Genomic DNA, 17,946 nt, shown 5'->3' on the forward strand with positions numbered 1-17,946 from the left:
AGAGACAAAAGCAATCAAATGCTTGAAGTTTTAAAGGAAAAATTCCTTTGACTTAAGAACACTGTACAGTTTCTGTACTTCTTCACAGTTCACATGTGGAGGGTGAACTCATGGGAATGCAATTTATATACTCTTCCTCAAAACTGTCCAACTGACCAATGACAAAAAAAATAATGTATTAAAAAAAATTATCTAATAAAACCCACATATAAGTACAGGTACATGAGTTAAAAGTTTCGATTGTAAGTGTGACATTCCAACTCCTAAAAAAAAAAATCTAACAAGCTGCTTGTGTATCGTTTAAAGTGCACCTACTTAAAACCAAAAAATAGTATCTTTTCACATACAGCTTATGTATTTCATAGTTCTACAGAGTATTTTGCTGGCTATTTAAATACTGTTTAGAACTCTGTACTCAATAATCCCATCTATAAACACAGTAATTTCTAATGCATGTTTTGGCTGAAGTTTAGCTCAGTTTCTGGTTTAGCAAGGTAATTAAGTTCATGGCTACCTTTCAGTCCCTTGGCCCTATTTCCCTGTCTACCATTAGTGATTTTTGGATTAACTTCTTGAACTAGGAATTTGCAGAGAAAGATCTTGAACTTAGAAGAATACCAGAGCCGCTCTAACACATATTCTAACAGAAGTCACAAGAACATATCAAAGTGCAGTGCCACACAATATTCCACAATAAGCATGTCCTTGTGGAAACATGCTTGCATGTAAGAACTCTCCAAAGCTGTGAAATCAGAGTAACTCGCACCTGTATCACAGCCTTGTATATCTATTAAGTGAAGAAATGAATCGCTTCTGTCTCAAAACATCTTTGTAAAGATCATGGTTAACTGATAATAAAATAAAGCAGATTTCTTAAAGAGAACATCTTCCACAGTTGTGTACATTTTATTCAACTGTAATTTAATAAAACCCAAAACTAGGAAGACTTTATAATTTGACATACAGATTAAAGGACAGTTGAAAAGATGCGGTAACAAACACATGAGCCTGTTAAATATTAAGCCTCTACCCCATGCAAAGACCGACCCTACTCAGTGTACTGTGCATTGATTAAAACATTCACTTGAAAACTGTGGTGTGGAAGATGAAAAAAAATCACTGAAGTATAAATTACCTGCAAACAGAGCACTGACGCTGCGGCTGCAGAGCAGTGAACATCACTATCACAGAGTAGTTACGAGGTGGAGCCTTCACAAATCTTCGGAATTTGTCTCCATTCATGCGGATGACCGAGCGCCTTGAGCTCCACTCCATCAGCTGTTCCACCTTCTCAGCCAAAAGATTCTGTAATTGAGAACAGGGATGAAGAATGTTTAACCTTAAACTTCAAGCACTTCATACCTATATTCTGCCTTTGCATCCTCAGAGCTCCTATGAACTTAAGTAGGAGGTTGGGGCACCTCTATATAGCTTATAGCACAATTCAGTCTTCTATGTAGGCAAGTAGATTTTAAGTATCTAAAAAAACCCCACCAAACCTCGGTGTGGTCCTAACCAGAAAAGATGCATAAAATGAAAATCAAACATGTTGCTACCGAAGGCAAAAGGAGAGTAAGGCTGACTGTCTAAATACAAGATACCAGTACAGAAATCATTTAACTGTTATTAAAAATTGGAAGCTTTAGAAAATGCTGGATATTTATTCTATTTAGTAAAAATCACAGCAGGATATTGTCAGTCACTCAAATACTAAGATGAAAGGAAAACGTAGCTACAAAGAAATGGTTATTACATTCAGAATTTCCTTACGAATATGTATCATACTGAATTTAAATTAAAATTAGTTTTATATTTTGCTACAGACAGGAGTGCAGTGACTTATAAACCCATTTAGGCAAATTCCATTGAAATCAATGTTTTCAGTTCCTTTCAAGATTGAGATTGCCAAAATATTTTGGCTGAACGATAAGGGTATAAGAAAAAAAAAAAAAATCTGCTTGTGTGTGCCTTTTCTCTTGCATGAAAGCATTCCATCACATGAACAATTTAAAAGCAGGCTATGAAACATATTACAAGACAGCTCTCAAGTTAAATACATCGATCTAACTAGTCCTATAAAAATCTATTTAGATGATTTTTATTTTTTTTTAAATCAAGTAAGCCTGACGTCACACGTTCTTAGCAGAGACTTTTTAGTCTCCTAAACTACCTAGGTTCAGTAAGGTTCCACTGACCATGCTCTAGGTGGATTGCTACACCTACAGCATATCAGGATCAATGTAACACTTCATCTTGTTTTAAGTCTTCAGTTCCCTGCTCAAGGACACTGTGGAAACTGCCTATATCAAAGAAGAGCTAAAAAAAAAAAAAAAAAAAAAAAAAAAAAAAGAGTGGAGAAAACTGGAATATTACAACTTATTAATATTACAACTTATTAAAACTTGAGCAGAAGATAAGTTCTGAGAGAAGGTGGAAAGGACAGAGAGGGGGGAGAGACAGAAACAGAGACCAAAAGTAAAGAAGGGGCACCAAACAGAACTGAAACTAAGTTCAGAAAACTGGAAGGTGTGAGACCTCTGATAAATTACGCATGAGTTAGTGAAAGGGTATACAAACTGATGAGGGTTTGCTGTGGAAGGGAAGAATAAACTAACTTAACAAAACACTGAAATCGGGACACTCTGAGAAAAGAGAACATGAAGACAGGCAAGGCAAGGATAAAACTCAAATACTGTGCAGGAACAACTGAGCAAGGAGACAAGGTGGCTTTTCTAGGACTTTAAAAAAAAAAAAAACAGAGTGAAGTAGAAAAAATAGCTCATCTAGTAACATTCTGACAAATCAGTAAGGCTATAAATAAGAGTAGAGATAGATATATGAGGGGAAGTAAGGAGTGAACTACAAGGATAAAGGAAAATTACATTTTGCCTGTCAGATCTTCCATCTTAAAAATTAGCAGATGTCCCTTGGAGCTCCTTACAAGGCACAGCTGGTCATCAGAAGTTTTGAGTCCAAAAGAAGCTTTGATCAGTGTAAATCATGAACAGTTCTGATAGCGCCACATTTATTTGACCCTATAAAGCCTTTCCAAAAAATCTTTTCAGTTTTAATTCCTATTCTCAGAATTTAGCTGAGGTTTGTAATCACAAATGTGAAGGAGAGATTACCGCTCTGTTTATCATGGGAATCCCAATGAATCAATTAATACTATAATTTTTCTTCTGGAAAAAGACATATTATGTTTTTGGTAGTTTTGCTTCAAATAGATATTATGTAAGTTCTTTTCTTTAAAAAGAATCATAAGCAGGTTACATAAAAAATGAAGCCTACTCATTTGTAAAATTCCCTTGGATTAGCAGTGCCTGGATTAAATATTTCTGTTAATTTAGAAGGATTCACTCGTTTTGCATGAGGCATTCCAGTTGGTAATGTGCAACATAAGGAGTGAAAAAGGATGGGTACTCTTATTTCCAAAAGCTTGAATAACTGAAGCAAAAGATAAAAAAATAAAGAGAACTAATCAAAAGACACAATTTTTAAACTAACACAGGAAGGATGCATAATATCCTACTTGGTACAGAGAAACAAAGACTTTTCAGAATAGGCCTTGTTCAGAGAAAAGAAATAGAAACTCAGTAAGTAGTCAAAGGTATTAAAGGAAAAGTATGATCTTGAGAGAGAAACAGGGGAGGAAAAACCCCCAACTCTGTTACTGCTATTTTTTTTTTTTTTTCTACAAAATAATCAGTGATATCAGAACCGTCTTGCTCACAGAAGTCCCATACAAAGTTTTACTTGGAAGCTTGTTGCAAATAATTCCCTTGATTCATTCAAATTCAGCCACGTATAATGTCACCTCCACACAGCTCTTGTGCAATACCGTGAAGTTCGCCATAATATCCTTAACCATTTGTATCTTTCGTTTTGCTCTTTCTAAATGCACTAGGCAAAAAGCTAGTAACTAAACTAACCTGTTTACTACACTAGTTAACCAAGCTAGTATTTCAGGACTGCAAAGTCACTAGGTACAACTGTATTACTTGCTTCACTGAATTCTCTATAAATCTTTTTTAAATAGAAATTTATCATTAACTAGATCACAGATAATCATGTACATCACAAAACATTCTGTTCTAGGCCAGATTTCTCTTAGGTAACTGACTGCACTTAGATATCCTACGACTTTTAGTCCATTTATTCCATAAAGTCTCCTTTTGCAAAGTAATTGATAGAAAAGACCTTGGGACAGACAGCTTAAAATTCACAATGAAGTCTGTGGAATATCCTATATTTTATGGCTTTCTGATTTGTAACACTTTACAGATAGATGAAGCCTTGATATTGTTTTGGCATTTATAAAATATTTGCACGATATATGTTGCTAAGTTACCAACCTTTTCTTCCTCTCATTTAATAATGAAATCCAAGAAATAAATCTAGTGTTAAATGAGTTTCCATTTTAGCTATGCATTTTATTTTGAGTACGTGTGTTCAGGAAATATGCCACATTTCAACATTCCAACTGTCTCTACTGTAGCTCCGGATCAAAAAGGCACTCACTTTTCAGACACTACACTTAGAAAATTGACCAGTCTGTTAAAAGGAGGAAAAAAAAATGTGTATTTTAAAACAAATGTTCAAGCTAGCCGACTTGCCGTATGGATTTAATAATTCAGAATGTAACTTTGATATTTTTATACAAAAATTAAAAGTTTTTAAGATAAACGTGTATAAAAAAGAAAAACAGACTACTGAATAAAGATGCAAGTATAAGCTCTCCAGTCAAAAATTTTCTCCTGTATAAAAGAAATGTTGAAAAGTAAAGAAAAATTGACAGAAAACATTTAGAGACAAAAGGCACAATTTTCCCTATTATCCTAATGGAATAATAATAAACATTATCAGCTATTAATACCCAGGAAAGCATTGTTAGAAAAGACAATGATCTATCCAAAATTATTCTTGCTATGAAGGTACTAAACTCAACACGTCCTCCAACTATACAAAACGGACATAAAACTGTCAAAGTGAATCTCCACTACGATTCTAGGCATTTACAACCATTTTATTAACTTGCCTCTTTCCACCCCCTGGGGAAACTTTTCTGCCAGAGAAAATCTGGAAATTGGAGGATGGCTAAATCAAACCCACTAGACAAAACACATCTTGTGATGACTGAGAGACATGAACAATAGTTACTCATGTCCAGAAAACAAGAGACGCCATCTCATTTTTGCTCTAGACTGCTAATTTTCTGCTCCCTTCCACAGCCTATACAGGTAAAGCCCCTACATTTGTTTAAATCTGTTTGTTTAGAGAACTCCTCTAAGCATTTAGTAGCTTTATGCTGGTAACTCAAGGGGACTGTTTTAGCTGAAACACTGAAAAAAATCCCAACCCAGAAGCACAAATCTGAGAAGGGAAATTCTACCTTTACAAAGAAAATTGCAGTTTTAATGCAGTTTTGTGGGTGCAAATAACTACAAAAGGGTCAACAGTTAACAGTCTATTGATAAAAGCATAGAGAACATTTAAATCAATCAGTGGAGAGGCAGCCACATAGCATTTATTTATTTTCATTAGGTGATTGCCCAAGGAGAACAAAGAGCATGTATGATCCACGTGTGGAAACAACATGAATGCTAGTATCTGTAGAACAAACAGAACTATACAAACTAACAAACTTTACTTCTTGTTCCTACACTATTTCGTAACCAGTGAAAATATATGGCACATCAGCATTTTTTCAAAAACTAAAAAGCCCTTAAAAACATAACTAAGAAATATAGAATCCAGGATTATTTTATTTTTTATTTATTTTTTATTTTATGCAACAAGGAAAGCAGTTCTTTATTAAGGACAGGGATTTCTCCATAAAGAGATCACCTATGAAAATTATTGTTGTTGCTGGAGTTTTGGCTTCAGTCCTGTTCAACAGATGAGCAGTCCCCACTGAAATATGCTGCTTGGGAAAGCAATTCTAAATAATTCTGCTATTGTCTCTATGGCTACCAAAAGATTTTTCCATTCGCAGTTGTCCATATGTGGTGGTTTGACCTCGGCTGAATGCCAGGTACCCACCAATTTGCTCTATCAATTTCCCCTTCCCCCTTTTTTCTCAACAGGGCAAAGAGGTGAAAGAATGTAAGATAGGAAAAAAAAACAACCAACCCTTGTGGGTAAAACAAAAGCAGTTTTAATATAAGCAAAGAGAAGCAAGGGTCCGTGAATGGAAGCAAAAACAGAAAACAGATTTATTCTCTACTTCCCATGAAGAGGCGCTGTAGGGCCTTCTCAGGATGCAGGGGGCTCTGATATGTGTAGTGGTTGCCTTGGAGGACCAAGGGTGACCACCCCCCGTCCTCCTTTCTCCCAGATTTATACTGAGCAGATGTCACATGGTCTGGAATATCCCTTGGGTCAGTTGGGGGCAGCTGTCCTGGCTGTGTCCCCTCCCAAGATCTTGCCCACCCCGTCGTCCCACTGCAGGGGAAAAATGTCGGAAAGAGCCTTGGTGCTGTGGAAGCCCTGTTCGGCAGTGGCCACAACACCAGGGTGCTGCCAACACCCTGCCAGCTCCCAGCATAAACCACAGCACATGAGGGCTGCTATAGGGGAAACCAATTCCAGCTCCGCCAGACCCAGTACACCGTATCACTGAATCAAGAACAAAGCAAAAAGAATAAGGTTAAAGTTCGTCTAGTATACATCTCAGTTTCCAGTGATGAAACAGCTAATGCCACCTGTCAAAAACACAGGCAAACTGTGACAAGTTATAAAAGAGAAGATGCTGTCAGGCCCAGCTTCCAGCATCTGCACCTGAAGCAACTTCTTATTGAGTGATCCTCCATATCTCCTCTCTGCTTCTTAACCCAACTAGGCGAGTTTCACTGAGGGAAAATGCCGGGGGCTGCCCTTGGGCCACAACAACCCCCAGCAGGGCTACAGGCCTGGGGAGGAGTGGCTGGAGAGCTGCCAGTCAGAGAGGGACCTGGGGGGTGATTGACAGCCGGCTGAACAGGAGCCAGCAGTGTGCCCAGGGGGCCAAGAAGGCCAATGGCATCCTGGCTTGTGTCAGCACTGGCGTGGCCAGCAGGGACAGGGAAGGGATCTGAGCCCTGGGCTCGGCACTGGGGAGGCCACCCCTCGATTCCTGTGTTCGGTTTTGGGCCCCTCACCCCAAAAAGGCCATTGAATGACTTAAGCGTGGCCAGAGAAGGGCAACGGAGCTGGGGCAGGGTCTGGAGCACAGGTCGTACGGGGAGCGGCTGGGGGAACTGGGGGGGTTCAGTCTGGAGAAGAGGAGGCTGAGGGGAGACCTCATCCCCTCTACAGCTGCCTGAAAGGAGGGTGCAGAGAGCTGGGGATGAGTCTCTTTAACCGAGTAACAAGTGATAGGACAAGAGGGAATGGCCTCACATTGCACCAGGGAAGGTTTAGACTGGATATTAGGAAGCATTTCTTTACAGAAGGGGTTGTTAGGGGTTGGAATGGGCTGCCCAGGGAGGTGGTGGAGTCCCCATCCCTGGAGGGGTTTAAGAGTCGGGTCGACATAGCGCTGAGGGATCTGGTGTAGTTGGGAACTGTCAGTGTCAGGTTAATGGTTGGACTGGATGATCTTCAAGGTCTTTTCCAACCTAGACGATTCTGTGATTCGGTAACCCAACAGAGCTTGGCATCTACAAGCCTTCCCTTTCACACTCTGTGACTAGCAGATTAGCTATTCAAAACACAGCTCTATTTACTCATTCTCCCAAGACACAGTGCCTAGAAGACGGTGTAAACAACAATAACAAACAACCTGTATACACACATTTTACCTCACTTGATTGTTAATCTTCCTTGGGCAGATTTTTAAATTTTTTTTTTTTCCTAAATAAAACCATGTACCTCTGGGGAAAATCAAAACAAAGTAAAACAAAAACCACCCAGATTTTCTTAAATGCTGCTTGCTCTGTCTGTCCAATGGGTGACACCAACATTTTCAAGACAAACCTCTCATTTAAAAAAAAAAAATAATTATTTAAGGTTTAAATGCTTCTCAATTCAGATTTTTTCATCTGGGAAATATACACCATAGCAAAATATCTGGAGTATGGCGAAGGGAAGTTTCTCCTTGATTCTCACAGAAGTTTTATCAGATTGTCTATATCATACAAACATATTTCCAACAGGTTTACATTACTGAAAATGTACTTTGAATTAAGTTTCTTCTTTAGACCTCCTTTCATTTACTTTGCCTTCGGTCAAAACAACATCGCACAGGTAATCTAAGACATAAAGGGCTATTAAGAAAAGCAAAGAACAAAGAGCCAACAATATTACTCAATGCTTCAGTGTCCAAACTAGCCTCCTTTCATTTGACACACACTGGCTCTACCAATTTGTTTCTTTCAAGAAGAGGTTCAATCTCTTTCTGATGCAAGAGCGTACCTCCTGAATAATACTGGACACGTGAACATGGAAGACCTCACCTCTAAAAAAGTAGGGTCAAGATCTGTAAGATGAGATACTGGTACTAGGAAAAGTCCTCAAAAAAATTAGGCAGGGACTCAATCTACTGTTGACTACCAGTAAGTCTGAGGCATTGGTTTCCTGAAGAAAAAAATCAAATTCACCCCAGTAGTTCAAACTTCACAGTTTCTGTAGTGAAAGAAATAAAGCAAGGAGTTACTAATTCATGATTTTATACTGTATTTGCTACTGGAGAGAAATTAACTACAGATGTTGTTATTTCTTAATTTATGATATTGAAAAACAAATAAAATTGAGGTGGCTTGGCTTCCTTTATGTGTATTTTACCAGCTAATGTAGACTGAAGGACTACCCTCGATGAAGATTGTTTTGTTCACTTAGGTGCATCAAATCCCCAAGAAATGTTAGCTTGTAGATAATTATTTCAGGACAACACTCATTTAAAAAAAAAAAACCAAACCACAAAACAATAATGTTGCACTGATAAGGTATGTAAAGTATCTCGTAAATCTCTCAATCTGATATATGTAGCTTGAATTTCAATTTAACAGTCGTCTTTTTTAGTCTTTAGTTACACTAAGAATAACAGCATAGAGAAATTAACGGTATTAATAAATGCATTTCAGCATTGTGTTATAAGAACAGTTAACTTCTAAAAATGTCTGATAAACGTTCACAGAGAGGTAATTACATTAATGGCAGAAAGACAGTGAAATTAGCATTCGAAGTATTGTTACAACCTATTTAAATTTGTAGTCATTCATTCCTCTGTTGTCCCTTGTTCACCTGATGCCTGCATAGAATTGTAATTTATACTACCAATATATCAATATCCTTGAACACATAAAAATTAATTTTACCACTCGTAAACATTGACAAACAATACTTGCATACATTCAGGTAATTATATGTACTTATATCATTCCCTGTGCACTAGAAAACGGGAAGACAGATGACTATTTTCCTGCCTAAACCTTATAAACAAGCTCTTATGTGGCTCATTGACTTGAAGGTGCCAGAGAAGAGTAAATTCTTTGATCTGTCTAGATCTTCACTCTTCTCTCCAACAACTCCTAGGTTATTCTGGAACCTACCAAAAATTAGAACATATTTCACTTTTATCAAAGTGTATTCCTCTTCAAAGACAGACATGCAGCATCAGGAGCTTTATCCAAAATATTTATTCCCTGTTTTGAACTCGTTTCTATTCCTCCTTATAGACAATGAGTGATGGCAAATTTACAAACTTCATTAAATTGAATTTCTTGATTCACAACACAAGAAACCCGAAGTCTAATGGAGAACTCTAGGATTAAGTATCTGGATATCCCAGCGAGCAACTTACTTTTCTGTGGCAGAAATTAGCAACAGTTACATTAAATTCTGGAGGCATTGGAAGCACAGTACAATCTGTTCATAAGTCATAAAGCCATAAACTAATTCTTCTATTGAGAAAGGCTATAGCAGTACTGCAAATGTTTCCTTCCCTGTCCTCCTCTCCTCTGAAGCTTTCCATGATCTTTCAAAGGCTGTTTTTTAATTAACGGGGGGAAAAAAAAAAAATAAAAAGAAAAAAGAGCATGAGTTAAAATAATAAAATATTACTAACCACAAATGTTAGGATACTCTTTGACATTTCAGATGATTTATTAATTTATTTACAAAAGCCATTGCCGTAACATAACCGAGAAGCCATGTAAGCTGGCACAGTATGACTGACTTGATAGTATGCTCCACTGACTTGAAGTCATTTAACTGTGACTGAGGATTTGCTTCTTGGAATCAGATGCTGATTTTCATCTTTATGCAAACTAGCCTACATTTTGTGATATTAAGCCTAAAAATGTCCTTTTAAGGCTGAGTAGATAAAAACTAAAGTACTGAAGTTTTTTTACTCTAGCCTCTAAATTGCTGTATTGGCAATTTAAGAAAAATGTTTGATTTCCTATTACAGAAAGCTGTCATTTTCTGATCATTATACAAGAAAGTAGTAACAATGCAAGACAGAATGTAACCCGCATAATGGTTTATACATAGATGTATTTTGTCAGTTGTTTTAAAAAACATCCTTAATTTCCATAGAGTACAATCCAAAACTGCCAATTTCTTTCAAGATGTAAGAAGTTAATCCTTTTTTGCAATCAATGCTTTACAAAATTTTCACAATATGTCACAAATTGTATTTTTTAATGAACATGAGTATTTATAAAGTTCACCGAATTTAAACAAAGTCTGTAAAGTCAACAATATGAATTACAGAGTAGAACTCTAGTACTGTAAACAAGCACACAATTTACTTCTGGAAAGAGAATCCCTACTGTACTGCATTAAATAAACACAAGTTAAACTGTTTAAGAGTTTATGGAAACAAGCCTAGGTAAGATGCCTTGTACAACTATAGGATTCTTCCCTACTGTTTTACTTTACTACTTTTTTCACAAGCATGAAAGTAATTAAAAACATAATGAGAAATATCATAAGGCTGAATTATGAATTAGAGAAAAGATACTACAACAAAAGCATTAGTTAAACCTCAAAGTACATCTTGCTTAGGTCACCTTTACACTGAAAGGATATTAGTCTCTGGAGAGCACAATATAGGACAACCAGGATGATTCCAAGAGTACTTGTTATACAGAAAGGCTAAAAAAGTTTCATTTATTCTCAGTGGAAAACACTTCAGGGTGACCTAGCAAAAATATTGCAAAAGTTCTTGATTAAAAGATAGGCGGGGGGAAATCCTTAGCAAAATATTAAAATTACGCAAAAAAGTTAAAACCGAACACAATTCTGCACAGACAATTCAATAATATGATCAATCTCTTAATTCTAAATGACTGTATGTTTTTTCAGTACTTAGAAACTTTAAGATCCTGGCAACTGGATATGACCATACCATTTGGAGTCCTAAATTTACGATTTTTAGGTAAGTACTTCAGTCAATTCTATGCACAATTAGTATTTCAAAAATAAAAACTCTAAATCCGGGAACACATCTCGGCTACAGATTATCGAGGCATGTGTGACTGATACACTCATTCAACCTGTCATTTTCAAATATTTCTGAGTTTTACCTAAAACTAAACTTAGCTAAGACAGCCTTTTAATCTAATTGCTATTTATATAGCCATTCTGAGTTTCAGAAATTCTTCCACACATCCCCCAAGGATTAAGTTCAGCCTGCTGCAACATTCATCCCGCAGCATTCAGCAGTCTGGCAGAATTTAGTCGAGAATTATGAATTAACTACTGAAAAACTTTCAAGAACTTTTATCTCTCAAGAACTTTGTGTACCTCTCCCCTGCTACAAAGAATATTGACTTCTCAGACACATTATTAACATTGTGCTTATTTTTAAAAATAAAAATGTTGATCCCATTCTTTTCCGTTCACTTCTTTAGTGTTTGCTGAAATCAGCAAGCAGCCTTGTTTAAACTAGCTAGATCACTTGAAGAAATGGCATTTCTCTACTAAAAGTAAAGGCTCAGTAGGACAGAAAGACAAGCCATTTCTCCTTTTTTTTCCCTCCAAATGTCATTTTTCTGTTGTTTTCTAAGGCTGGAGTCCAAAGTTCCTTTGAAAACATGAAAGTGAGATCTCTCTTTCTTGAATTATACTCCTGTTTGACTACTTCCAAGTACTATTTGAGAAGTTGAACATTTCTCCAAACAGTGCTACATAACCAACTGTTCCCTGTCAACTTTACTGCAAATTATTTTGTTCAGCTGAATCTCTTTAAAGCAAGAGATCTATTTTAAAAATAGCGCTACAGAACAAGCCGTAAGAACCTGATAATCCAGGACCAGGTTGCTCATACACTAAATAGATTTGTACGTACCAGCGCACAGTTCATGTACTTTATATAGAATAAGGAGACCCTGCCCAGGGGGAAATGAAAATAACTTACACAGTATGATCATTTAAAAAAAAAAAATCCAGAAAACTATTCAGAATAATTTGTCCTGTAATACTTTCTGTATCTATAAGATAAAGACTGCAAGAAAATAAAAAAGTCAACATTAACTTGAATTTTCTGTTTCTCTGAGATACTGTACAGGCAATCAGAATAATGACTTCAAGTCTGAACGTGAAGAAAACGGTGCATTTCTTATCTAGTCTGGATGCAAGTTCAAATGACAACTCTAGAGCCATTTCACAGTATCACAGAATGGTTGAGGTTGGAAGGGAACTCTGGAGGTCATCTAGTCCAACTGCCCTGCTGAAGCAGGGCCACCTAGAGCTGGTGGCCCAGGACCACGTCCAGACGGCTTTTAAGTATTTCCAAGACTCCACAACCTCTCTGGGTAACCCTCGCCAATGCTTGGTCATTTTCACAGTGAAAAAGCGTTTCCTGATGTTCAGACGGAACCTCCTGACTTTCTGTTTGTGCCTGTTAACTGTGTTCCTGCCACAGCATCAGTGAAAGAGTCTGGCTCTGTCGTCTTTACACTTTACCCTTCAAGTATGTACATAGCTGGTAGGTATATAAATGGTAAGATCCCTCCTGAGCCTTCTCTTCTCTAGGATAAACAGTCCCAGCTCTCTCAGCCTCTCCTCAGAGTATTCAATTTCAGAACACTAGATGGAAAGCATGGTATTTAAAGGATGTGCATGCCAAGACATCACTTTACTGAACAGTAGTTGCACCCTATTTTTTGTTTTTCACCGAGCATAAAGCAAGATCTACTCTATAGAACAAGTATCATCTAGAGGAAAGGGGACTTGAACAAGCACAGACACCAACAAAACTGCCATTTTGTACATGTACAATATTCAATACGTAAACAATGCTGTCGAATTAGTGTACCACCACTCCTCCACCCACCCCCTCACACCCTGCCCCGCACACACCTCTGCATATTTGTAGACTGACAAGATTTTTTGTTGAAATTTGATACAGCAATGACGGCAACACCACACAGAGGTAAATCACTTTAGAAATTTGAGGTTACTTTGCCTTTGGTGGAATGCACAAATCACAATTTGAAAGGGGGCAAAAAGCCAGCAGAGCAACAGAAGTTCAGGTTATTACTGGATTTGCTCTCTGAAAATTTAAAGAACTTAAACGGCATCCAGATCTTTTCACTCTCTGTAAACAGGGATCCTAGAGAGACATTTTACAAAGCCATTGACAGCTGAGTTGTAGAATCACCACATAAAGACTAATCCCTCAAAGCCCTGGTGTACTCTGCTACCATTGAAGAATTACCCAGCAATCAAGTCAGGCAATCAAACTATGGGTAATGTTAAAAAAAAACCACTTTCTTCCTCTTCTTCAGCTTTCTAAGTTATTTCAAATACCCAGTTAAAATACAGATGCTGTATTTTCAATCACTGAACGTACAGAATATGACTACACTGCTACAATGAAAACAAGTTTTATTTAAAAAAAAAAAAAGCTTATTAACTGCTACTATGGAAAAAGCATCAAGACTTTACAGATTCTAAAGGAAGCCTGGAAACCGGCAGGACAACATCCTGTTGAAAGAAAGAATGCTAACAACACATTAATTCAACAACCAATTAAAATTTTAAATGCACAGTAAATTCAATACATATCAGAGATGCTTTGGATCCAATAGATGAGTGAAAACACACTGGATTGAAGAGGAATAAAAGGGCAGAAACTGAATTGCTATAAGGGCACTTAAACACTGTCTGGTAATCAGAAATGTAACGGCTTGAACAGGAAAACAATGAGCCCTCAATCAAACATACTGAAATAATTTTGACAGAATCCCCTTAAGAATAATGAATGAAAAAATTATATTTTTTTAAACTGCTCCATGAAGGAATATAACAGTACTTTACCTTACTTTGTTATTGTATAACAGACAGCTAAAATGAGGGTATATAACATAAAAGAATTCTAGAGGAAGCTGTGACCTTTAACTAAATCAACAAATCAGCTGAGTTCTTATGAATAAGTTGCTCCAGACAAGCACAGAAGACTAGTTAAGTTGATCTAGACGCCACATAAAGTGTCTAGTTGAAAAACATTCTGGGTATGAGCATTCTGGCTACTTCAAAGAAAAGCAGCCACCACCAAAAAACACATAGGCAGATGTCAAGGACATGCCTGTTTGATACTATTGAGAGGATTCTCAAGTACCTATTCCTTACTGGCACCTTTACTATTAATAAGAAAGAATACCTAGTTACCTTTGAAACTAAAAAATAAAACTAAATTTCTCATCTGCTTCTTCACAGCAACAGCATAGTTAGTGAACTAGAAGACTAATGGCAAAGGAAAGATATGGTGATGATAAGCAATAAACACTTTCTATCTTGTGACAAGCCATTAGGTTTTCTGAAATAAGATAACTAGCTATGCACAAACTAGTCTAGGTACAAATTAAGAATTTCAAAAATTATAAACAAAAAGTTGCAGGCAGAATAGCTATCAATCTTTAGAGTGGAAAAAGTTGTTGTTGTTATTATTACCAAAGACACCGAAACATTTTCTAACTACCTACCACAGATATGAGTTGCATTTCTTCCTTAAAATTCCATGTGTTCTTCATGTTTTACCCATAAACCCAAGTACCCATATGATTAAGCCTCCCATGTACAAACATAATAGAAACAAATATTATAGAAAATTCTGTACTATTCTCACTAGACAAAACCGATAGCTCTTACATCTGCTAAGTCTGGAGTTATCAGGGTTAAAAATAACTGCAGATTTTCCACAAAAAATAATTATTATTCTTTTGCTAAAGAGGAAAATGCCAATTTCAAGACCTAAACAAGTCAAGAAATATTAAGCTTCAATTCTGTAACAGTCTGCGTCTAAAGCTAAGGAAAAACTGAAAGAATATTTGTGCTTTTGAAGTGTAGGGTGTTTAAAAAGAGAGAAGAAAGGAAAAGAAAAAAATTATTTGGCATTCTTTGTTGTTGTTGATTTTAAGGAGTCTGTTGACAGAGAAGAATGAAAAATATAAAAGGAGGAAATATGACTAAAATTTGACATTCTACAGATCTATCCTAGAGATCTGCTTTGAAAGGAATTAGAAGGATAATACTGCGAAGCGATACCCCTACATTTTTTTTCAGCTGAAGAAGTGACATCACTGTTCCTGATTACCTAAATTCACTCGGATATATTCTGAAGTCCTCTGTAGATCCCAAGTCCATTGCCGTAAGGACATAACAGAGGCTGTACCCGCTCAGGCCGAGATCAGCCTAACCTGCATCCAACAGTGGACCTCTACAAAACATTGTGGGAACTGAGCAAACATATATCCTAGTATATATACTCCCAGTCCTCACCATTTGCATCTCAGGGACATCCTGAGGTAGAAAACACTATCTTTGTATTTAAAAATAACTCCACAAAGGATAAACACTGAAAAATTACTTAAGTCAAAGGCTGCATTATCTTTAAAGAACATATCCATTCATATGTGAATAAAATACATGCAGCTTCTTGGCTTGGCTTGCAGCTACCTGAAAAGATACACTAAGCTAATTTAACTTCTTATCTCACATTTAAATATTCCAGTTTTGAAATCTGCATTCTTTAAGGTCAATATGAATACACTAGTTAACCACACCACCTTCCAGCACCCTACATTCAACTCCCATTCAACCTAGTTTTTAAAATCAGCATGGGAAAGAAGAATGCACCTCAGAAACCTTATTTTATATAGCCTGAGGAATCTGCAGAAACAGTTTCCCTACATAAAGTTTGCCTTTGAATGAGAAGGCCTTCAGTGCTGCATTTTCTCCCATGTGACCCTAAGACAGCCACTTCCCCAGTTCCCCCCACCAATGTTACACCATTTGCCATAATAATGAACTAGCAAAGTTAGGTACCCAATAGGCCCAGACAGAAAGTGAAAATAAATCATTTTAGTTAAAAGATAGGATCCATTGCCATTATTATTTTTTACAATATGCAATGGTCTAAGGTAGAACAGTCATACCTTTTCACTGGAAGGAAAACCCATGAAAACTGAAGCAGTAACTGACCAAAAGCACAGAACAGTTCTGATCTATTCGGTTATCAGTTTAACATTACAAACTCATTTAGAAAGATGACCTAAGAGCCAAGTTAACTAGCTAGTCAAAGATCAAGTGAGAAAAAAAAAAAAATCTTTTATAATTTTAGCCTATTTTCAGGAGCAGGAAAGGAGTAACAAGGTGATACTTTTGATAGATTAACAATAGTTGCTATGGAGAGGAAGATTAGAGCAGCCTAAAACCAATTGTAAGATCTGATGAATACATGCAAAGCTCATCAATATGTTTAGCAACAAAATTGGTGAATATTCATTGACTGTGCAAGAACAAACAGTAAATCGCCTCATTGCAAGGAAAATGACAATCAGAAACACTAACACCGTTTGTAGCACTTTAAGTGCAGTCAGTTAGGGAGATTTTCATCACTGAGACTTCTAACAGTCTTAAAAAGATGTCAGAGAAAAAGTAGATGCCATTTATCAGTTAATTCCAATTTTAGTCTGGCACAATTTACATTCCATGCTGTTTAAGGGAGTCAGGGCTTCATATTTCATGAACTGGACATGAAAAAAATAAATTTCCTACAATACTGTTTTATTCATTGTGATAAAATTTCCTTCCTCATTTGGGGGGGGGGGGGGGGGGAGGAGAAAGACCAATATTAGCATTATATATGTGTGCATCCCTAAATAAAATTCTCAGCTTACACAATTGATTTTTTTCCCCCCTCTATATTTAGAGGAAAACAATAACGGAAAAAACTCTCATTCTGACAAGTCTAGAGATGAAACATAAAGTAACAGGAATTATACTGAGATTTAAGAAATCCACTGCACACACTTCAACTCCTCCCCATACATTTTCAGTGAAATAATACATCAGTGACCATACGGAGGAGAAAGCATCACCAGAAATTAGATGTAATTACTGTCCTAATCCCTACGGATATAGAGAATATACTTTATCTCCATGTGACAGAAACCTATCCTTTTACAAGAACACACCACATGGTTTGCTATAAACTTTTAGGTCTGAATCACATTTAAAAATAATTACATGAGGCATTACTTTCCAATTTACCTTCCTGGTACCAAAAGTTCTTATCTCCCACTCCAAGAATGTAGTTCGATTGAATTTAATTTACTCTGCAAAACAATGTAATTGTAAAAAGGACAACATTTATGAAATGTATATTTAAAAATTAAAAAAGAATGTACTTAAATATTCTGCACTATATATGCACATGGAGTGACACGTAGGACTGAAACATGACGAATATTAACCATACAAATGAGTTGCTTTATACACACGATACAAATAGCATTCTGACTTGACTCTAGTCATCTGATTGCCCAACTGACACACTGTTAGTCTGGTTCATTGGGTTTGGCCAAATAACCAATAATTTAAAGTTTTGTGTTACGAGGTGAGAAGAGACACTTAATATTTTTTCTGAAAAAATACTGCTTTGCCAAAAGCTTTTGCAAACATATTGTTCAGAATACAAATAAGAGTGCAGAAACACAAGTCTTTAAAGATCCCGTA

General features: G+C 36.6%; 1 protein-coding gene across 1 annotated transcript in view; it reads right to left on the reverse strand.

Annotated features, from left to right (window-relative positions):
- The window catches only part of TUSC3 (tumor suppressor candidate 3), a 142,795-nt gene that overhangs the window by 89,936 nt on the left and 34,913 nt on the right, over positions 1-17,946 (reverse strand). The window contains exon 2 of the mRNA XM_074904116.1: positions 1,136-1,305. Within this exon, the coding sequence (XP_074760217.1) occupies positions 1,136-1,275 (140 nt within the window). The 5' untranslated portion in view covers positions 1,276-1,305. The remainder of the gene's footprint in view (positions 1-1,135; positions 1,306-17,946) is intronic.

The sequence above is a fragment of the Athene noctua genome, chromosome 4, assembly GCF_965140245.1.
Source record: "Athene noctua chromosome 4, bAthNoc1.hap1.1, whole genome shotgun sequence".
Taxonomy (NCBI): Eukaryota; Metazoa; Chordata; class Aves; order Strigiformes; family Strigidae; genus Athene; species Athene noctua.